The sequence below is a fragment of the Lycium barbarum genome, chromosome 1 (assembly GCF_019175385.1).
Source record: "Lycium barbarum isolate Lr01 chromosome 1, ASM1917538v2, whole genome shotgun sequence".
Taxonomy (NCBI): domain Eukaryota; kingdom Viridiplantae; phylum Streptophyta; class Magnoliopsida; order Solanales; family Solanaceae; genus Lycium; species Lycium barbarum.
Genome location: NC_083337.1, coordinates 4,542,538 through 4,565,315, shown reverse-complemented (window position 1 = coordinate 4,565,315; position 22,778 = coordinate 4,542,538). Strand labels below are relative to the sequence as shown.

The 22,778-nt window shown below is 35.8% G+C and overlaps 1 protein-coding gene across 2 annotated transcripts; it reads right to left on the bottom strand.

The window, feature by feature from the left end:
- Positions 1 to 3,333: 3,333 nt before the first annotated feature.
- LOC132629982 (serine/threonine-protein kinase EDR1) lies at positions 3,334 to 22,208 on the bottom strand. 2 transcript variants are annotated; one of them, XM_060345457.1, is made up of 18 exons: positions 21,979 to 22,208; positions 18,801 to 19,190; positions 17,182 to 17,370; positions 16,257 to 16,448; positions 15,808 to 16,064; positions 15,432 to 15,551; positions 15,158 to 15,247; positions 12,129 to 12,224; positions 9,380 to 9,466; positions 9,087 to 9,207; positions 8,452 to 8,507; positions 6,319 to 6,542; positions 4,739 to 4,862; positions 4,633 to 4,652; positions 4,362 to 4,518; positions 3,966 to 4,254; positions 3,803 to 3,875; positions 3,334 to 3,645 (listed from the first exon to the last, which is right to left on the bottom strand). In XM_060345457.1, the coding sequence occupies exons 2-18, from the start codon at positions 19,044 to 19,046 to the stop codon at positions 3,563 to 3,565; spliced, it is 2,424 nt and encodes an 807-aa protein (XP_060201440.1). In that variant the 5' UTR covers positions 19,047 to 19,190; positions 21,979 to 22,208; the 3' UTR covers positions 3,334 to 3,562. The 2 variants fall into 2 exon arrangements, with proteins under 2 accessions (XP_060201440.1, XP_060201448.1); XM_060345465.1 differs by lacking the exon at positions 8,452 to 8,507 and having other exon boundaries at positions 6,319 to 6,535; positions 21,979 to 22,206.
- Positions 22,209 to 22,778: the final 570 nt, after the last annotated feature.

Genomic DNA, 22,778 nt, shown 5'->3' with positions numbered 1-22,778 from the left:
CATGTTAGTAGGTGTATGGTTTTTGATAATAATTTTAAAAATAAGAAGCTTTAATTCCTAACTTATTGTTCATGGTGACTTGATTTATGTGTTTAAGAAACCTAATTATTGCTCTGTCTGATTCAATTCGTTTGTCTGATTTTCACTTGACACGAAATTTAAAAAAGTAAGAAAGGCTTTTGAATCTTGTAATCTTGAACTAAATATGTGTGGAATATGCCAAAATGTCCTTTAATCTTGTAGTGTTAAATATGTCTAGCGTAAAGTTGAAATTAAAGAGTTGTCAAAAAAGGTGAGTGACTTTCTTTTTCAAATGGCCTAAAAAGAAAAGTAAGACAATTAATTGAAATATAGAGAGTAATTTAGTTCTCTTCAAAAGTTTAAACCAAAATATAAGACCCTTCTTCGTTACCCTAAAAATCCTAAACTAATGCTAGCCTGTCCAGTTTCATCTAGTGACCTTAATTAACCAGCATTTCTTTGGCTTCCTTTTTACATTTGGCTTGACTAGAGAGAGGTGGAACGTGTACTTATGTTCCAATAAGATGGTGCAATTAAAGTAAAGAATCCCAATTGCCAAAACTTTTTGATGGTAAGTATAATAAGTACTTATTATTTTATGCCACGAGATAGTTTTGTAGTCAATACAATATACAATTGTAGGCAATACAATATACAATCTAAATTGCATTATTACAAAGCTATGATTAGTTGGGTTATCTTCGTTTCTATTAGCTCTGTAAAAAGAGTATAATGATTATATATATATTGATATTGTTTACCTTTAAAATTTAAGTCAAAACTCTTCCATTAATCATCAAAACAAGCTCAAATCACTAAGATATATTATAATGTTGATAAAATAGTTTCAACTGCAGAACGTGAGTTTGCTGTAGTTACAGCTAGAAGTGCACTGCATTGATATGATAGGATGCAATTGAAATAAGGAATCTCAATAGCTTTAACTTTGACAATGAATAAAATGAGTACTACATGCCATATGTTAGTTATATAGTCAATACAATACAATGAATATTGAAAAACGATTTGAATTCACACCCTCTATATCACTACTCTAGAACCTAGCTGATACTAATATAGTCTAGGACTCTAGATTGTATTCTCCAGACAATTTTTAATTTCTCCCACATTATAGATGCTTTCTCTCTGTAAAAATAGTACAATGATTAGATCAATATTGTTTACCTTCAAAGTCAAGTAAAGTTTTTTCATTAATCAGTGAAACACGCTCAAACCATCCTAAAGAAGATTTGACTTCACATTAGTACTGAATCACTAAGTGAATACTATATCAAAACTACATTAAATTATCACAAGGTTAAAGTTAATTGGGTAATTCCCTCCTTTTTATGCGTTCTATAAAAGAGTACATTAATGATATCATTATTGGTATTATTTAAATGTTAAGTCACATCTCTTCATTAATCAGTGAACTTGCGTTCACATCTCATACATTAAGATGTATTATGAATATTAATAAAATGATTTGGATTTCACATCAACTAAATCACTAGCTAGAATAAACTCTATAATGTAGATCAGAGATTAAAACTGACTAGAAAATACAATCGAAATTGTATTATTACAAGCTAGGTTCCAGAATAAGTTAATTGGATTTCTCTCATTTCTATTCACTCTGTAAATAGAATATAATGATTATATTGAGATAAGTTAAGTCACATCACTTTCATTAATTAGTGAAAACGCGCTCAGATCGCACTAAAATATATTATGTATATTAAAAAAAAAAAAAAAAAGGACTTCACACCCACTAAATCACTAGCTAAAGTAGAGACCATAATGTGGGAGACACTAAAATTAGATTTCTCTCATTTCTATTCACTCTGAAAATAGAATATAATGATTACATTGAGATAAGTTAAGTTAAGTCACATCACTTTCATTAATCAGTGAAAAACGCGCTCAAATTGCACTAAAATACATTATGTATATTAAAAAAAAAAATAGACTACACATTAAATCACTAGCTAAAATAGAGACTATAATGTAAACTAAAACTAATTGAAAAATTATAAGATCGTGGAATCTGGCTATAACCAAAAAAATAGAACCCTAGATCACCAAACTCTTTTTGCGCACTCATCAGGTCCCCCCACTCCAAAAACCACTTATATAAATGCATTATGTAATTATTTTTCAAAAAGTTGTTTGCTAACAAATTGTTTTTTGGACTATTCGTTTTGTCGTTTTTTACCGACTAAATAATTAACAGTCACTATGTCTCAGTATCTAAGTGGGCTCTTTTATTTACAAAAGTCCAAAAAAAAAAAAAATGATCATGTGCCTTTTAATTTGTGTAGGATTAAGTCATCCCACATTATGACGTTACTCTTTCCAGGAAAAAAAAAATCGTCACGTTTTTTAACGGAGGAAGCTGTCATAAATATTCTTGCACTGCGATCGGTGTATTCATTTATATAAGGAAGCTGTCATAAATATTCTTGCACTGCGATCGGTGTATTCATTTATATATCAACTGTAGTTACTACCTTTTTGATAATGCTATATCATATTTTTTACCTTATTTATCTGTAATAGCTATTACCTTTTTGATAATGCTATATCATATTTTTTACCTTATTTATCTGTAATAGTTACTGACTCTTTTTTTTTCAAGCTGCTCTACCATGACTTTTTTGCTCTCGTTATTGTCATTTTAATACTGCTTTGATCCACTTGTCTGCATCTAACCTTTTCTGTCAAGCTTTATCTTTGAGCCGAGGCTCTTTCAGAAACAACCTCTCTACCTTCCAAGGTAAGGTGTACGTACACTTTATCCTATTCAAACCTCACATTATAAGATTTCACTAAGTATGTTGTTATTGAAGCTATCATAAATATCTCCAAGTAAAAGCACTAAGTTGATAATTTTATGTGACATAACTCAAAATGTTAATGGCCTAGAATTTATATGAAAATTTATGATTCTGCTATTTAGCAATCACGTTGGAGTCCAGACCCTTTTTACAATGTAATTTTTCACCTGCTCTAATTTGGACCATTAATTATCCATACCCAATTTTCCCATAATGAATGCATGACATTTTTTACATGCATTTTCGTTATTTTTAACAATAATAGTTAACTAATACTACACACTCTCACCCCAATTATCATTCAACTATAACTGATATAAACATCAGATGTAACTAAGTATATTCCCTCCAATTTTATCGAAACTCAATTCAATTTCTTTCTTGTTCCACTATTTAAAGACCGAACTCTCACATATCTGTTTCTTTATTACAACATTCATTTGAGCATCCTTTAATTTATACATTTTGCACAAACTGGACAAAAAGAGATCATGAATTCTGATCATTGCTTGCTGATATTAGAAATGAGTAAATAAATTACCCCAACAAAAATAGAGGAATATTTCTAAGTTTTGAGTGCAGGCAAAACGTACATTTGTTTTTCTTTCTAAAACTGGAAAATCATATGAAAGTGAAAACTTGAGCCGCACATCATTTAACACCTCTACCATGTGTTCCTCTATACAAAGGAAAAGTGAATTCACTTAGCATAGTGAGTATTCGCAGTCAAGAAGTCGAGTAAGAATTTCCTCACAACTCGGTCTTTCGTTTGGCTCAGCCCAGCAATCTTCAAAAATAAGGTAATTATAAGTAAATCTCTATTATAAGCATTAATTGGTAATCTGTAAAATGGTAACTAACAAATTTATCACAAATTAAGCTACACCCATAGTGTAAAAATCTTTACATGACAGTGTATATAACTTAAATCCGGCTGTAATTACCTGCAATTAGTCTGCCAAGGGGTCCTTCAGGTATCTCTAATCTTGATCCTTCATTGGCAACAGCATAAACTACCTAAAAATAAGGCACAATATGTAGAAATACCAATGTCAATTTTCTAGAGCTAATTAACCTGTATCAAGTTACAAGGTCAAATTAACATACCCGATCGGGCGGTACACCCTCCCATGGTCTGTTTAGGGTACAGAGCTCCCACATTATCACACCAAAGCTAAAAATGTCGCATTTTTCCGTGAAAGGTTCATTCCGAATGAGTTCTGGAGCCATCCATTCAGGGGTGCCAGCGGACGTCGAATCTCTCATAGATGCCTCTGTCATTATTCTTGAGAGCCCAAAATCACAAATTTTCGCAGTCCAGCGCTTATTCACAAGACAGTTTGCACTTTTTAAATCACGATGGACAATCTTCATACGGTGTAAGCACATCAGCCCTCTTCAGTTCCAACAGAAAATGAATCAGTCACTAATATCATAAATCCTGTCAGAGTATAAAGAACAACATATCTGCTGTACTTTTTTCAGAGCTTCAAATAAACCAACCTGCATATATCCCCAAGCATATTGAGCCTCTTCTGCCAGCTAAGCCTCTTCTTTTGACCACTTAAATGGATCAAATGATATAGAGATCCCATCTCCATGTATTCAGTAACCATTGATAAATTTGGAGGATTTGCACAGGCACCCAGGAACAGTATAACTGTGAGGAATGGCATTAGTTAAATCACACTAGCCTAATTTACAAATATCATACTTCTAAGCAAAATTGGAAGGAAAAACCAGCACGTAGAAAGAAACACGAAAAGAGATGTACCATTTGGATGCCGAAGTCGGCTGGAGAAAAATGACAAGAAAAGAACACTTCAAGTTAGAACAGTATTAAGCTGAAAGTAACAGAATCCATAAAGAAGATACAACACCTAAGGATAGAGATCTCGTTGCAGAAATCCTCCATATTTTCAGCAGTAAGATCTTGCTCCAGAAAAACTTTAATAGCAACCTCAGTTCCATTCCACTTGCCACGGAAAACTTCTCCAAAGAACCCTAGAAATATAACCAGAGTGTTTAGACCTCAAATTCCAACACAACGTAGAGTGGTGGAACCAGATCTACAGGTCACTGTATAATCATTTCTTTGTTTCAGATGAAGTGAATAACAAAATGGAAGAAAATACACCTGGTCTTTGATCTTTCAAGAGACAACTGACTCAACTTCCTAAATAGGTTATGTACAAAACTTTCCTGCATGTCCAATACAGATCCTTCTAGCATCTATCTAGTATATCTTTTCCACTTCAATGCTATGACACAATTTATTCCTTATTTGGCAAGGGTGTTAATACACTGTGAGTGGACCTCTCCCGAGTACAAGGGGACTGGATAGGACGCAACCTCTGGTGTACATTCAATCTGCAATATCCACATCCAAGTTTCATAGCTTTTAGTTTGGTATCCCTGTCCCCAACAATTTCTTGCTGTCCATGCCATAGGGATCATCTGATCATTAGCACTAAGCTCATCACACAAGCTCATGTATGGAACAACAAAGAATAGTATTAGGGATGGAAGATTTGGGTAGGAATCACCAGATTCAGTTTGTTATATATCCATTTTGAAGAAACGACTAATTTAAGAACCGTTTTAATGGAAAACAGGATCTTAGAGCTGATAGTCACAAGAAAAGAGACAAGATGTTCAAGAAAACAAATAACCGTATCTCCATTTCTGGTCACTTTTAGTATGCCAGAATCAATTGAACCTACTTCGCTCCAATGTGCACATATTTGTATTCTTTTCCCCATAGAAGCCACAAAATGTTGTCCTTTTGACATGAGAGTGGGGAGAAAGAAAAATGATGAAAGACATTTCAGGTTCAGTACTAAGCTCGTCTTTCGCATCAAGAGGTGCAGAACCATATTGGAGAATCTCTGATCAATGTAGCAAAACCAAACACAGCAGGCCATAGAAACCGTCACTGTGTTCCTGATCTTCAATATGGTTCACTTTCTTGTCTTCAGCTTTTCAAAGTTCTAAACTCAATGTATTCTTAGGTTAAATAGTAGTCTAGACGTGATCGCCCTCCCTCCCTCCGTCACACAACACATATGAACCATCATTTGCTTAGTCTTACTTGAATATTGTATCCAGGTATCCATCCCTCTCTGTAGATTCCTCAACGGTCTGAAGGGAAACAGATATATCCAAGCTTTATTTAGTGTCATAATTAAAGCACAAAAGAATCAAGGATTTCATGAATTATGATGACAAAATGGATGAGCCGGGGTTGCTCCTACATTAAAGTTGGCAGAGCATGATCCACCAGCAATAGCATTCTAGTTTGCGAAGCATGAGACCAAGAAGCAAAGGGAGCAATCTCGGCTTGCTCATTGCAGCCCTATAAGTGGCACTAAAGGAATATGTAATCAAAGAACTTAACAAAAAAAGAAAGAAGGTGAAATACATCAGCACTGCTACAAAAATGTTTAAGAACAATGCTTACCTATCCCAACTCGAGTGCCGACAGTCAACTCGGAGAAGTCTATATTCCATTCTTCGAAAGGTAGAAGAGGCTTATCCTGATACATATGTGATTCCAGTATCCTGTTCCAAGTTGAGACCAATTCATCATTCATCCTGCCTGGCCCACTTCTTTCTGGAACCTGCCTCCTCAACTCATGAGGAGATGAGGGTAATGACATTGCTTTCTGTGAACTCATCTGCTCCCTTGAAAAAAAGCAAAAAAATTAGAACGCAGATCCGACATTTCTTCATGCTCATCATGGTGAAAATCAGGGACCAAGAAGGGACTCTAGTTAGTCAATGACTGAAACCAGTAGAGATTAAAAATCATCAAACTACTGTTAGGCTAAAATCTGTGAGGTGAAGATAGAAGTATTAGTTGACAATCAGACTTTCCGTAGTATCACCAACGAATTCAGCATATACACCTGGTACATATCCAGCAATCTAGAGAAAGCAATTATAGATTCAAACAAGATCTTAACTTTGACAAATTGAAATGATGAGTTTCGTGTTCTAGACTAATTTTGGATGGGAATGTGACGACCTCTAGATTTAAACCTGAATTGAAAGTGAAAAGATAATACTTTTTCATTTATTTTCCACAACTTAGAGGCCCAACGAATCAGAGTTAAAAGGAAATTTCCACTAAAATCCAAACTTCGGTAGTGTTACAAAGGGAAAAAAAGTCAGCGTTAATAACCGAGAGAAACTATTTTAAAACAAAGCAAAAATATTTATCTCCTCCAACTCGTTTGCAACAATTCTCTTCCCTCAAGTTCCTGACATTCCCTCACAAAAAAAATAAGGCAGAAAGAAAGAAAATACAACATTGGATTATGTAAGTAAACGTATCATGTATGTAAATAAATAAAACTGGATTAGAAGTGTTGCAACTTGTTTCCTCCAACAATTAGATCAACTTTATCATTTTTCTTTAGAAATAAAAGAAACTTTATTTCAGAGATGGCACCAAACTGGTGAAACTATGTACAAGGCAATAATTCAGAACTTCCCTTTTTCAAATATCTAGGATCTGAGGAACTCAAGCAGAGAGTTAGCATCATATACATCTGTCAAGTTACACCAAAAAGCCAAAAAATGCAAGGGTCTGTATCTAATTTTATGTGCAGGGATTAGTTAAGCCTTCAAACCATCTTCTGTTATGCTCCAGCCAAATTGTCCAAAAATGCATGCAGGGATGATGCATGTTTCTCAGTCTATACAGTTAAAAATTATCAACTTTATCAACGTCAAAGCTGATATATGAACTTAGAACAAGTTTGAGATCCAAGTTAATGTTAGACTTAAGAAGAGATAATCTCCTATCTACAGTGAACACTCGGGGTGTGTTTGCTATGGAGGAAATTTTCAATTTTCCCATGTTTGGCTGGTCATAATGTTCCACCAGGGAAAACAAGTCTCATAAATACATTCCATGTTGATTGTCTCCCTCCCACCTCCAGCCCCTATCCCAGCCAACTCAAACTCCCTGCACCCCCTACCCCAGCCAACTCAAACCCCCCGCATCCCCTACCCTACTTACCCCCCCCCCCCCCCCCCGGGGAAAACCCTCCCCGCCTTCACTATCATAGTTTTGCCTAAATTATATATGAATGCTCATGAGACAATATTTTGTTTACTTGCCAAACACCAAAAAATAAGTAAGAAATCCACTTATTTTCTAGGAAAACATTTTTTTCATACCAAACGTACCCTAAAATAAGTTTTTTTTTTTTTCAAGTCCTCCTGTGAATATGTGGCCTTTCAAGTCCTTCTATGATCTTGGTCGAACTGGTACTCACCTGCTGGATTGATATGCTAGTGATAGGGGCATCACCATATCAAATGACATGACTAATGATGCACTTGGTGTGGTGGACAATTAGATCACTGCAGACTTTAGTTATATGGAACTTTATCAGAGAAAAAAGCAAAAGTAGGTGATGGCATTCCATATTCTCACTGAGAGTTTCAAGTGACAAAAGGAAAAGTAGGTGATGGACTTATTCCCTGTATGGTTAAATTGAATACTATTATCGAGGAAAAGAATAAATAAATTGCAATCTTAAAAATGGTGTGTCAAACGGGGGAAAAGGTGAGAAGAGAAAACCAGATTCCCATTCTCCTGCACCAAGCAGGCCCCGAAAGCGCTTTGCTTCTGGGTACCTTATCCACAACCAGAATAAAGGACACAATTAACACTGTAAAATTCTTCGGTTTGATTGCAAAGCATCACTCTATGCATCTATTGAAACTGATTCTCAAATAGACTTGACAAAAATTAAAGAGAAAAAGATAAAATAACAGTTAAAACAAAAACATAATGACTATTAAAACAAAAATAAAATCATAATGAATGTTAAGGAAACACAATGTGGGGTGCTCAATGCCATCACGGTAAGCATCACACATAAATTATCCTACTCATGAAGAGTAAAAATGACTTCAAAAGATAAGCACGCCAAATTTCATCTAGCTAGAATAGAAGAATAGTGATCCAGCCTCAATGGACAACATGTCTATGCAAAACCACAGTTCCGTAGAAGTAACAGTCAAAGTCAAGAAAGTTAGCGAAGTTAAGCTTATTTTCCCTTCAATCATACTCCTATGACATTCTAAAAAGGGGAAACTGAGAAAACATAAGTTTACCAGTCATTGGGATCACGAATAAAACCGAACTGTTACCAGAGCAAAAGATATCAAAACTACTAGTGGTCCTTAAACCAGAGAGAAAAGGTAACATACATCTCTTTTCAGATCTGAAGCACCATCTCTGTTGTTTGAAGCATGATGATTTGAACTGTTTTCCCCTTGTTCTTTCAAAAGTCGGTTCTGCTTAAGTGCTTCATTCATTGCTCTAACAGCCCTGGTATGGTTATGACCCAAATATGAAATTAAGTACAAGTGGTACATAACAAGTCTTTTAACAAACTTCAGGTCAACACAACGTTATGGCAAAGAACTTTCAGGCATCCTTTCTAGGTACGATATAGTGTTGTAGTAAGCAGTGTTGTGACCATTATAGTAGAAATATTGACCTTACGATATCATCACCAACTTCTGGAGTTATACTAATGCTTCTTCTTCGTATTCTTCGTGTTTCTGATGTTGATGCACCTTCTGACCTGTCAAACAATAGGAAACTCAGCAAATACTTTTGACACAAATTTTCTTTATATTTGAAAATCTTGAGAAGTTAATTCAGTTAGTAATAGAAAACAGAGTACATTTTAAAAGTATAGAAGTTTAGAACCTGCATGTATTTTAACTTAGATGGACGCTAGCAGTTTTGGTATTACCTATCCACATAAAAATACGGAAGGATAATGCAGTTTTTTTTTAAAACACCAAAGATGAATAAACTGCACATAGTTTTTCCATTTCAAAGACAGGTTTTAATTTTACTCTGAGATGCTCCACAAAAAGGGGTTAGATAAATTGAAGTATGAAGCATGTTTAAGCTTCTAATCACCTAGAAGGTATTCCCGTTGCAGGAACAGCAGCTGCTGTTTCAGATTGACAGTAGCTACTGACTCATGTTGTTTACCCTTGTATTGTTCTCCTTTTCTATTAAAAGTATGTAATCCTGAATCTTAACAGCATGTTGCAATATTTCTGGGTTAATCGACACCTAAGATGCACTAAACAACCTATCTTGACCACAAAAGGCATGCATCGATGGGAAAATATTAAAAGCTTACAACTCATTGTGAGCCCAATATGAATTGAAGTGGCTTGACTTAGCTGCAGACTATCTAACGAATTAACTTTTCCTGTTAATTTGATTTAGCTGCAGACTATCTAACAAATTAACTTTTCCTGTTAAGATATTACATGATTTGACTAGGGATTTGATTAGGGATATAATTAGGAGTTTATTTTGTAATTGTACACTTGCCATAATGTATACATTGTAATTGCTATAAAATTTCACTCAAGCTTGAGGGAATTATCAAGCTTTTCAGTAAAGTACTCTTTAATTCCCTCGTGATATCAGAGCCAGGGACAAAATCCCTGCTCTCTGAAAATTTCTGAGTCACTGAAAAAGCTACAGTGTTGCTGGAGGGATCTCTTCACTGCCGGAGCTAGATCTCCTCTTATTAGGACTCTTCAAGTCTCACCTTCCATCTAGAAGGGTTCATAGGCTCCCAGTAATCCTTCCCTGAAAAATCCACTGCAGAGAGGCCAACAGTTAACTCCTACGTGCCGGCCCATCTAGCCGGAACCTGACCCACAAGTCGGCGCATACCACACTTTCCAGTGACCTTTTCCGTCGAATCTTCTACCTACAGGCTCGCCGGAGAAAGAGTACCCAACCCCAGTATACCTCTATCCTAATCACATTCTTTCACCTTCAGAATCCAATTCCTTTACTGTTAACATATGTTGCTCGGACTCTTTAAATATCCTGATGGGTGCGTGTCAGATCCTCAAAAAGAAGTGTATTTTTGAAGGATCCGACATGGGTGTGACAATATATTTGGAGAAACCGAGCAACATAGCTGTCAACCAGTCGAACGTACTGTTCCAGCACCCTCTCCATGCATGAATTTGACTGTGGACCACACATGGATAGGAATTCCGAAAACCTTCACCCATTTGTGTTCGGATTTTGCTGTTGTCATCTCAATCCGGCCACCGGAGACCACCACTCTTGCTTTCATCTTCTGCCGCTCCGGAACCAATCACAGAAATGATTCTGTTCACCTCTAATATAATGGGAGTTTGAATAGGAACTAATTATGGTTGACAGAAGTGACCTTGAGAGTTGAGAGCAGACGTAATTTGCTACCTGCCTATGAACCATGTCTAGATTACCTTTGTATTTGGCCTTTTATTGAATGGGTCAGTGAACTGACCATGAGGCACTTCTTGAGGAAATGTTCTTGTTCCTCCTTTAGTGGATTTGTACCTCCTCCCTGCCCTGCTGTTGTACTGATATTCAATGGCCGTGTGAGATTCTTGCAGCTTCCATATAAGACCGGTACTGGTCTGTGTTGAGATGGAATCCTGGTTCTATATGTGTCCCTACATATCCTTGTATATTCCTTGCTATGTCCCATCATCTTTTATTGTAACGGCCTTCTAGGATAGTAACTGCAGATTTATTATCCCCTAAGACAGATTCTACTCTTACAAACCGACCACAGCTACTAAAATTCTTGATCACTCTGTGAATGTAAGCTTGTACTTTCCAGCCGCATTTCCTGCATTTCTTCGCAAACCCATCAAAGATTGTTTATATCAATCTTAATCTTGCTAGTAAACCTCCTGCTGCGTTCTGTGAAACTAAACCATCTTTCAACTTCCTCGTTAACGCTAACTAATTCAAAGGTCTTTCTGCTTGAGATAAAAGTGATTCCATGATCCATAACTAGGCAAAGATAGGGTCTGTTCTATAGGCTCGTACCACTGTATCTTTGAGTTAACATTACCATTCTCAAAAAAAAAAAAAAAAGTAGGAGAATCATCAGATAAGTGTTCTGTCGGAGCTTGGGTGAAAGAACAGGGGAGAAAGAGGAAATTCTGGCACATTCTCCAAGAGAGAGCAAATTTTCTAAGCCAAGCAAATTTTAAGCATGTTATGAGTATTTTCTAACCGGCAGATCTCCTCATTTATTACTTTAAACCTAAGTGAATGAACCAAAGGGTGTAACTGGGAGCCACTCAACATGAGTGAGAAATAGAGCTGATATAGACCAAATCATGGGAAAACCAAAATAACATATGTAAATAATTAACAGTTATACTATCAAATGTAACAGAAAACAAGACTAAATCAGATACCTTGTAGTAGCAACATCATCTGAATAATCTCTGAAGGTTTTGTTATCATCACTAAGCATGGACCGTCCATGCGCTCTAAATGAAGGATGTTCAGGACTGAAAGGATATAAAGAAAAATGAGAAAAAAGAACACAACTACACATTATGATATTGAACAGCTCAGTTCAAGTAAATGGGGACAAAAGAGTCACTTTGATGTTTGCTAAAATGCAGATTAAAACATCTGAAGTCCCAATTAATTCATTACATAAGTTAAAACACCTGTCTTAGTAATTGTCAGGGATTGAAAACAAGAACCATTACAAGCACTCAAAACTATATACATGATACTTATTTCCCTCTATGGATCAATAAGTTATATCAAAATCTCACACATGAAGTTACAGTAGAAACTAGACATTAAAGAGGTACCCCGAATGTAAGCTCTACCATGAGCATTTCGAACCCAAGTAGTGACTTAAGGTATTGTACTTGTAACCATCATTTATCCAAACAAAGCCTGGAAATTCCTTTCTCAGAGTCTTCGTTTAAACCAATCAGGGGGGTAAGAATTTTTAGCTTAGCACTTTCACATAAAGGTACAATCGTATTCTTTCGTGGATGCTCATTCAATTTCAGAATAATTCCAGAGCACCAGACAATGTGTCACCAAATAGATTCTGCTTTGTAAACTCAGAATCAAAACTTAGCAACAGCACCAAGGATCACAACATAGCAGGATCGTCCTGACTTGGGCCACGGATCTATTAGTATACAGTAAAAGACAATAGTATAATAGTATAATAGTGTCTAATATTACAACGGAACTAAATCAGATAAAACATTCTAACATTATGTTTCAAAAGCATGTTATCCTTTGCACTCAAGCTATCTAACATGATAACTTTGTCTTCATCTTATGCCCTGCATGGCCTGCTTGGCAGCATCGTTCTGATTGTCAAATCAAGGATATGTTCATGAGAACAAAGTTTGGGAGAGAATGGTCTAGATGAGGATGAGGAGGGGCATGTCTATCTCCGAGAACCAATTTCATTTCATGCTGAGGCGACCAACTAGAGACTATTGGAGCAGTATAGGACAGGGAGAGAGACTTACACAGGGTGCTCATTGACCTATAAAAGGCTTACGATAAAGTCCTTAAAGAGGTCCTTTGGAGATATTTGGATTCTAGAGGTGGACCTGTGGCTTATATTAGGGCAATTAAGGACATGTACGATGGAGCCAAGACTCGGGTAAGAACACTGGGAGGTGATTCAGAACATTTCCCGGTCTGGGGTTGCGCCACTGATCAGCCATTAGCTTGTTCCTATTTGCCTTAGTGATGGATGAATTGACACGACATATCCAAGGGGAGGTATCGTGGTGTATGTTATTTGCAGACGACATAGTATTGATTGACGAGACGTGCGGTGGAGTTCACGATAGGCTAGAAGTATGGAGACGGGCCCTAGAGTGTAAAGGTTTCAAGTTAACCAGGACTAAAACAGAGTACCTAGAGTGCAAGTTCAGTGACGTAACGCATGAGGCAAGAGGTGGAAGTGAAGCTCGATGCACAAGTCATATCCAAGAGAAGAAATTTCAGGTATCTTGGGTCCATAATCCAAGGAGACGGAGGAATTGATGAGGATGTTGCACACCGTATTGGGGCGAGGTGGGTGAAAGGGAGGCTAGCATCCGGGATACTGTGCGATAAGAATGTGTCGTCAAGGCTTTAAGGTAAGTTCTACAGAGTAGTGGTTCGACCAACTTTGTTGCATAGTGCAGAGTGCTGACCGGTGAAAAACGCCCATGTTCAGAAGATGAATGCAGCGGAGATGAGGATGCTTAGATGGATGTGTGGGCATACTAGGAGCCTGTTTGGATGGGCTTAAAAAAAGCAGCTTATAAGCTGAAAACAACTTATAAGCCAAAAAAAAATAAGTAGGGGTAGCCCAACTTTTTTTTTTTTGGCTTATAAGCTGCTTTTTTTAAGCTAAGCCAAACGGGACAACTTATTTTTTTGGGCTTATTTTAAGCACAAAATGGCTTATAAGCTGACCAGCTAAACACTCAAAAAAGCTAAAAACAGCTTATAAGTTGTTTTCAGCAACTTATAAGCTAAGCCAAACAGGCTCTAGAAGAGATAAGATTAGAAACGAAGTTACACGAGACAAGGTGGGAGTGGCCTCCGTGGCGGACAAGATTTGGGAAGCGAGGCTGAAATGGTTCGAGCATATGAAGAGGAGGTTCGTGGATAAGCCAGTCAGGAGGTGTGAGAGGCTGGCTATAACAGGAGTTAGGAGGGGTAGAGGTAGGCCGAAGAAGAACTAGGGGGAGGTAATTAGACATGACATGGCAGAACTTCAGCTTACTGAGGAAATGACCCTAGATAGGAAGGTATGGAGGTCGAGAATTAGAGTAAAAGATTAGTAGGTAGCGGAGTGTTGTCGCACTTCATATGGGAGAGGCAGGAGGCTAGCCCCCTCTCCGCTTCTCCTTATTAGTAGTATTATTTAGTCATTGCGTAATCTTCGTTCTTAAGTGTTTATTACTATCTGTTGGTTCATTTGCTTTGTATCCGGTTATTTTGTCGTCTTATTTTCTTGCGACCCTGCTTTGAATTCTTCTTTTCTTTTGAGCCGAGGGTCTATCAGAAACCACCTCCCTACCCCATAAAGGTAGGGGTAAAGTCTGCGTACATCTTACCTTCCCCAGACCCCACTTGTGGGATTACACTGGGTATGTTGTTGTTGTTGTTGTTAACAAAGTTTGGTAACATTGAGTTCCATTGACGTTGACGAGTGATCTCACCAGAAAACCTTATAAACTGAATACATATACATGTGTCTGTTCCATAACTATTTTTAATATTCATACCCGAATTCATGTGACATTCTGAGACATGTGGAAGCATGAATAGACCCTAACATTGCAGGACGTTGAATAAGTGAATTCAGAAGTCCAAAAGATTGAAAACTTATAAGCAAAACAATATTAAATATGTCAAGGGAAACATCAGAATAGGAGTCTGGACCATGAAAAGAGAAAACCTTGAACTTGCAGTCCTCGGTTCTGTTATAACTTTCCTGCGACCTCTTCTCCAAACTGTTGTAGCAGTACTAGGTTCATTATGCGACAAACTGGTACAGAAATGATTTAATAAAAAGCAGGCAAAATAAACCTTAGTTTTCAAAAGTAATCTGACAGATAGTTTTCAAAAGTAATCTGACAGATGGACCTTCAGAATATCATACATACAAAGATGGTCCTTCTAAATGTCTTTCAACTGTTAAATCATGGGTCTCAGTACGAGCAAAATAATACCTCAGTTTTCTGTCAATTGAAGTGTTAGAGCGCAACATCATACTCCTCAATGAAGATCCTGCAGCATTTGAAGATGCCTCAAATCTCCTCTGATACTGGAGGATCTCATCTTTTTCAGAACTGCCGAAATGGAAGATCAGTTAAAACAAAAAGTATGTAAGAAGTAGGCAAAAATGTTTCTCCACCAAAGAAAAAGAAATTTCTAGGGGAGATATAATATGTCTACGAAGATTCTCGCCACACAACAGAAGATTTAATTATTCAAAAGAAGAATATAAAAAACTAAAATGGAAAATACTCATCACACAACACAAGAAGAGTATAGAAACTTAATTGAAATGAATATATCAAAAATGAAAATTATTTTTCTTCTAACCTATCAGTATCATTTCTCTCTGAAAACCCATAGAGGGGGCTGTTAGGCTCCAGAGGCGAATCACAGGAATCATTTTCTGCAGAATCACTCTCCCCAGCAGCTAAGTGGGTTAAAAAAATAGCCTTGGTTGTTCGTGGAATAAGTTGACCAGGAAAACGCATAAGGTCAACAAGTAGCTCCACAGAATTTAGCACAACTAGTATAGACAAGTGCTTATAAGATTCTGCACATTCGGACGCCCCTTCAGCAGGCAAACCCTGATTTGGGAAACATAAAATTATAACACGTAAAATATAAGTAGATACGGAAACCTTATTTAAAAAAATAAGTAGATACGGAAACGAAAAAAATGGTAGCAACAGTGCATAATAACAAGTAGCATGACGATGTTTAGTCCTAATTTTAGAGATAGACAGAAATGTGCAAGCAAAAATAATTTTCAAGCTCACCACAACTAGCCGGCTTTGAAGACCTACAGTATCTGCAAGCAATTTGAATAATATTGCTCGAGGACGGGATGAGCTATGCTTTATGTGACCTAACATCTGGACACCTTGGTTGTCAGAAATGTGAGAGGCTTCCTCAAGTGCAGCTTTAGCATGACTTAGTTCCGAGTTTGGTCGTTTGTAAACATCAGACACCTGTATAGGAAAGGCATACAAGCAACAGAAAAAATCACAAATGTCCATAGATTTAAGTTCAAAGTGTAACACTACCAACATCACATGCTCCACCATTTTAAAACCAAAAATATTTCAGTTTGATTTCTTATGCTTCCCCCCATTAGAAACTAAAGAATACATTTTAGATTCTTATTTTATCAAAGGGATTATCGAACTTTTGATCCCTGAGTTATTGATGAATTCTGATCTTGGTCCTTGTGATATTTGGCTAAGCATATGTAACCTTCCATTAATTAAAATGTGTTTTATCTCGTTATATAGAAAATATGTTATTTTTAGATTATTTTTGGAGCTACATTACCCTCACATATAGAGTAATAGTTGGACGCGCATATAACATTGTTGGTCTCACAACTGTTCTACACAAATTGTTTTTCCCATTGTTATGTATGTTTATATTACATTTATATAGTACTTCCGTAGAACTCTATTTCATTCATCCTATTTTGATTTTATGGGTTACATTTTCTTCTATTATGTCATTCTACTGAAAGACTAAGATTGGACATCTGAATTGACTGCATTTTCGGCACCATAATCCTGTCTAATCTCAATTTATCTTTATTATTCCTACACGGGCTAAATATCATCCTTGTACCATTGTGACTTATCGAAAACTATGGCAAACAAGTATAGACTGAAGGGACAAGTTAATATGTATATAGGGGGGAAAAGATATATGAATACCCACCAATCCAGCTATCTTTTTAATCATTGCTGCAGGATTTGAGATCAAACCTTTCACCAGTGCAACAATCAGTTGCTTTAGCATTGAGAGCTTCTTGTCTTTCTTGGCATCCACAAGTATAACATCTGCTCCTAAACCCTCAAGCTCATCCAACGTAGGAATGTCTTCAAAACGTTCCTTTAGCCTCTTCTCCTGAGCCAAAATAGGAGAAGCAAATGAGCGCACACATTAAAATTCTAGCCATGCAATTCCTATCATAATTTTGGAGCAGCACCCACTTTAGAAGATATAAAAAGTACAAAGGGCACTGAACAGATAAGTCTCAGAGATATGTGTCCTTGAAAGAAATGTAAAGGTCGATTTCAGGTATATTCCTTGAGAATATAAAGGGTCAGATTATTCAAACAAGTTACAATTAAGGAAATTGATGGACCTTGAGAAGACTGTAATCATACGGAAATTTATACTCTAGATTACTAATTAAAATGGTGAAGTTGACAAATATTTTCCATTCATGCAACTAGCCAGTACACTAGTACAGTAAAAAAGGGCAGCCCAGTGCCCTAAGCTCCCGCTCAAGGGCCAGACCACAAGGGTCTATTTCCACTGTTTGAACCCCTGACCTCCTGGTCATATCCAGCAACTTTACCAGTTACGACAACAGTACACTAGTACAGTAACTTCCCCAAAAAGAGGAAACATATGCTAATAGCCACTTAAGAGTAAGGTACAATATTTTTTATCAGGGGAAAAAAGAGTAACAACATTAGTTGCACTGGAGATGTAACATTCAAAATAACATAAAGTAGAGAAAATGAAGCTACATCCATCCTATAAGAATTAAAAATATAACCCAGCAGAGTTTATGACATTATGTTTATGACAAAAGGAAGAGTCATATTCACGATATCACTTCTAGTTTATCATTTGTTTTTCCTTAACAGTGGAGAAATTTCTGTGTCCTGTCCTTCTATTATCCCTGTCCCAGATTTTATATTGTAGGATTGATGAATCCCACTATCAAGAAAAAAACTTAGATTTTAGATTGTAGGATTTTCTTTTTAAAAGATTAAAAGAGTAGGACTATGGCATGATATTGTTCTAATTACTTTTCAGACTGCAAGCTCTATATGTCCCTTCAAGCTTCCTTTATCAGTGTGATTTCTTCAAAGATAATTGACAACCTAGATGAAGTACTTGATATAAGGACCTCTTTCAGCTACTCCGAAAAAATGAGGTAGATAAGTCAAAGATTTCCTATATTTCAAATGACTTTTAAAACTAAAATAGGAAAATGGTTAAGATGAATTATCTTTTTTCAATGGATAAAATATTATAGATGTGGAAGCACAACTCAGCAATCTACCAAAGGAAGCACAACTCAGCAATCTACCAATGCAATGTTTATTTCTCTCATCCTATCATTCATGGCATAAAACTTTTGATTTTACAAATTCATATCAGAAGTGCATCTATTATTAAAATGTAAAAGTGCATCAGTCGTATGCGGTTAATATTCAATTCGGTCAGATCCTAGAGGGCAAAAAGAGTTTTTTCAATCAACAAGAATGAATAAATGATACAAACAACAATACAAAGAAGTCATAAGTTTCAGCACTCACAGGAACAACAGAATAGAAGCCATTTGGAATTGGTTCGGAAAGTGTTCCAGTTTTCCAGAAAATCTGGGAAGCAGTCTGAGGGGATAACCTATCATATTCTCTCTCAGTTAGTTCCCGATTCCTCATAATTTCTTCTTTGCCATCAAGTGAAACAGATCCAAACGTTTCAGCAAAATCTGAAGGCCACCATGCAGTATTGGGGTATCTATGCTCTAGAAGCCCAACTTCATCCGGTATCTCTTCCATGTCCACAGATAGTTGAATTGCAATACCATCTCTTACCACTTCTACCCCATAAAGGAGCTTATAAATTTCGCATCCGTTTTAAGACAAAATATCATGAATTAAAAGCTTTTCTCCTCTGATCTGCACAAGGCTGATGCCATGGACCTGCAAAGTGACAATTGGTCAGCTCACATTGAAGTGTTTCTTCAACGAAAGACTATCTATAATTCCTTTTAAGGTATTGCATGCACTCAAAAGAAGCAGGGCTGTAGTCAGGAAAGCTGCAGAAGAACTCACTGAAGCCTGGGCACACCCTTCCCCTCCAAAATAAAAATAGAAAATAGGAAAATGAAAATAAAACAGAAATAAGGGAACGTAATAAAAGCAGAGAATAAATCACTATTTCAAGTATCAGATTACTAAAAAGACGCTCTATTACTTAGGAGGAGTAGTCCTTAAAAGAATAAAAAGGCCAGGTGCCCAGAATACTCATTTTGCAGTAGGCAATGGTGTACATGTCAATTGCATCCAAATCATCAAACCAAACAAATGACCACATCAAAATTAACACGGCTCAAACAATCAACTACGCCCTCAGGCTAGCGTGTGTCTCGGTAGGCACATCCAAACTACTACAGTACTCAATGATTTATCATCATTAGATTACTTCTACGATGCTTTTGAAATTTTTCGAACCCCAGCAAGAACATCAATTCCCTAAATCAAAAGTTCTCTCCATCACCAAACTTAAGATCATCTAAGTTCTAACTGAAATGCTGCTCACAAGCTGACAGTTTGATCCCCAATTCATTTTCCACGGACTGGCACACAGTAAATTTCAGCAGAAATACAGTTGTAATCCAGACATTAACTATATACACTACTATTAGCATTTAACACCGCAATTTGATCTTTAAAAAAACATGAGTACAAAATTGAACAAAAGACGAGTTAGAATATGCAGAAACGCGTGCACATATATCCATTCACGACAAAATTGAAGTTTGATCACTTTTATTTTCCATGCACAGTAAATTTCAGCTCAAATACAGCTGTAATCCAGACATTAACTATATACACTACTATTATCATTTAGCACCGCAAACTGACAAAATTGAACAAAAGACGAGTTAGAATATGCAGAAACGCGTGCACATATATCCATTCACGACAAAATTGAAGTTTGATCACATTTATTTTCCATGCACGGTAAATTTCAGCACAAATACAGCTGTAATCCAGACATTAACTATATACACTACTATTAGCATTTAGCACCGCAAATTGACAAAATTGAACAAAAGACAAGTTAGAATATGCAGAAACGCGTGCACGTATATCCATTTACGATAAAACCGAAGTTTGATCACCAATTTATTTTCCATTAACATGCTCACAGTAAATTTCAGCAGAAATACAGCTGTAATCCAGTCATTAACTATCTACTACTATTAACACAACAATTTGATTTTGAGGGGAAAAAACACAAAATGAGTATAAAATTGAATAAAGACAAGTTAGAATATGCAGAAACTCGTGCACATATATCCATTTATGATAAAATCGATTTTGATCACCAATTCATTTTCCATGAACTGGCGCACAGTAAATTTCAGCACAAATACAGTTATAATCCAGACATTAACTATATACACTAGCATTAGCACCAAAATATGGTTTTCGGAACAAGAAAAGTATAAAACTGAATAAAAAACGAGTTATAATATGCGGAAATGCATGCATATATTTCCATTTATGATAAAATCAAAGGATGTAAAGGCAATTACAAAAGTGTGAAAATTATACAAGAAGTACTATAAGTTGCAATTTTTCTCATGTCAAAAGCGTCACACAAATTGGGAGTAGCATTTAGCACCGTAATTTGATTTCTTTAAGCAAAACAAAGAGAGTATAAAATTGAACACAAGCTGTAATATGCAGAAATTGCGTGCACTCCATTTACGATGAAATCGAAAGATGTAAAGGCGATTAACAAAAGTATGATCGCAGAGTTTACCTACAATGCTACAACCAGCAGATCTTACGAAGTAAATTTCACCAGAAATACAGCTGTAATCCGGACATTAACTACTATATACACTACAATTAGCATTTAGCACCGCAATTTCATTTTTTTAATTAAAAAACAACAAAGAGAGCACTATGATATGCACAAATGCGTGCATATATATCCATTAACTTATATACCCTACCAGTAGCACCACAATCTGATTTTCGGAACCAAAAAGTGCAAAATTGAATATAAAACTAGTTACAACATGCAGAAATGCGTGCATATATACAGGGGCGGAGCCAAGGGTAACCGAGGGGGTTCATCTCGACAAAAAATTACAGTGTATATTGAAGGTTAAAATCCTGGCTCCGCCACTGCATATATATATTACGATGAAATCGAAGGATGCAAAAGCAATTACAAAAGTATGATCTGAGTATTTACCTACAACCAACAGATCTTAATGAAGTGAAATCTAAAGCTAATACAGTACAAATACAGTTGTCATCCACACATTAACTATATACACTATAATTAGTCCACAATTTGATTTTCAAAAGGCAAAAAAAAAAAAACACAAAGTGAGTAGAAAATTAAATAAAAACGTGTATATATATATTTATATTTACGATGAAATTGAAGGACGTAAAAGGCAATTACAAAAGTGTAATCGGAGTATTTACCTGCAGATCTTAACGAAGTGAAATCTAAAGCTAATACAGTAAAAATTTCAGTACAAATACAGTTGTAATCCACACATTAACTATATAACACTACAATTAGCACCACAATTCGATTTTGAAAAGGCAAAAAAACAAAATTAAATTAAAAAGCGAGTTAGAATATGCATAAATGAGAAATGCGTGTATATATATTTACATTTACGATGAAATTGAAGGATGTAAAAGACAATTACAAAAATGTGATCGGAAAATTTACCTGTAGACAATAGATCTTAATGAAGTGAAATTTGAAGCTAATAATATAGTAATAGCATTTGAAATCTTTAAATATTTTGAAGATTTAGATTTGAAAATTACGCATTCAAAAGTGAAAAAGATTTCAGATACGTATGAGGGATAAGGATAAGCATAAATCAAATATTTTTGGCCTTATTTGAAATTTTGAAGTTAGAGCAGAAGATGGATATGTGTTTAGCTACAGTTTTTTGCAAAAAATTACGTAAGGTACGAGGATAAATAATTTCGGGATTATATTTGAGATCAATTTATTATACGTTTGGTTGGAATAAAATTGCGGTATATTAATTTCGGAATTAGTTATTCTGAGATTGTAGTGTTATTTTATCTTTGTGAGAGGGTGGAATAACTAATCATAGGATAGTCCTGGGATAACTTGTTTCCAATCAAACGACCCCTTAAAGTGATTTAAAAAAAAAAAGTAAAAATAAGATTTTAGGTGTTTTTCAAATTTTAAATATAACTTCAAAGTTATGTTTAGAATTTTCATGATCAAACGCTAATTTTCAAATAGTGAAAAAAATCTCATAGTCAAACGGGTCTTAAGTCTCAATTTATGTGGCACGATTGAAATTTTATAAGTCGAAATGCATTTTAAAGAAAGATAATGATCAAAAACAAACATGGAGTATCACTTTTTTGGTGAGTTCCGCAGTTAACTATACGTTGTTTCTTTTTTCTACCTGAAGTATTATCATTTATGTATTAAAACATACCCAATTATGAAATCTTTACATATTCTGAAGATTTATAATCGAA

Excerpts from the sequence above, each read along its gene's own strand:
- LOC132629982 (XM_060345457.1), bottom strand. The coding sequence starts at position 19,046 with ATGGAAGAGATACCGGATGAAGTTGGGCTTCTAGAGCATAGATACCCC. Across the intron at positions 15,248-15,431 it reads TCAATTGACAGAAAACTGAG|TTTGTCGCATAATGAACCTA; the intron begins GTATTATTTTGC and ends TTTCTGTACCAG. Across the intron at positions 3,646-3,802 it reads CCTTGGCAGACTAATTGCAG|ATTGCTGGGCTGAGCCAAAC; the intron begins GTAATTACAGCC and ends TTATTTTTGAAG.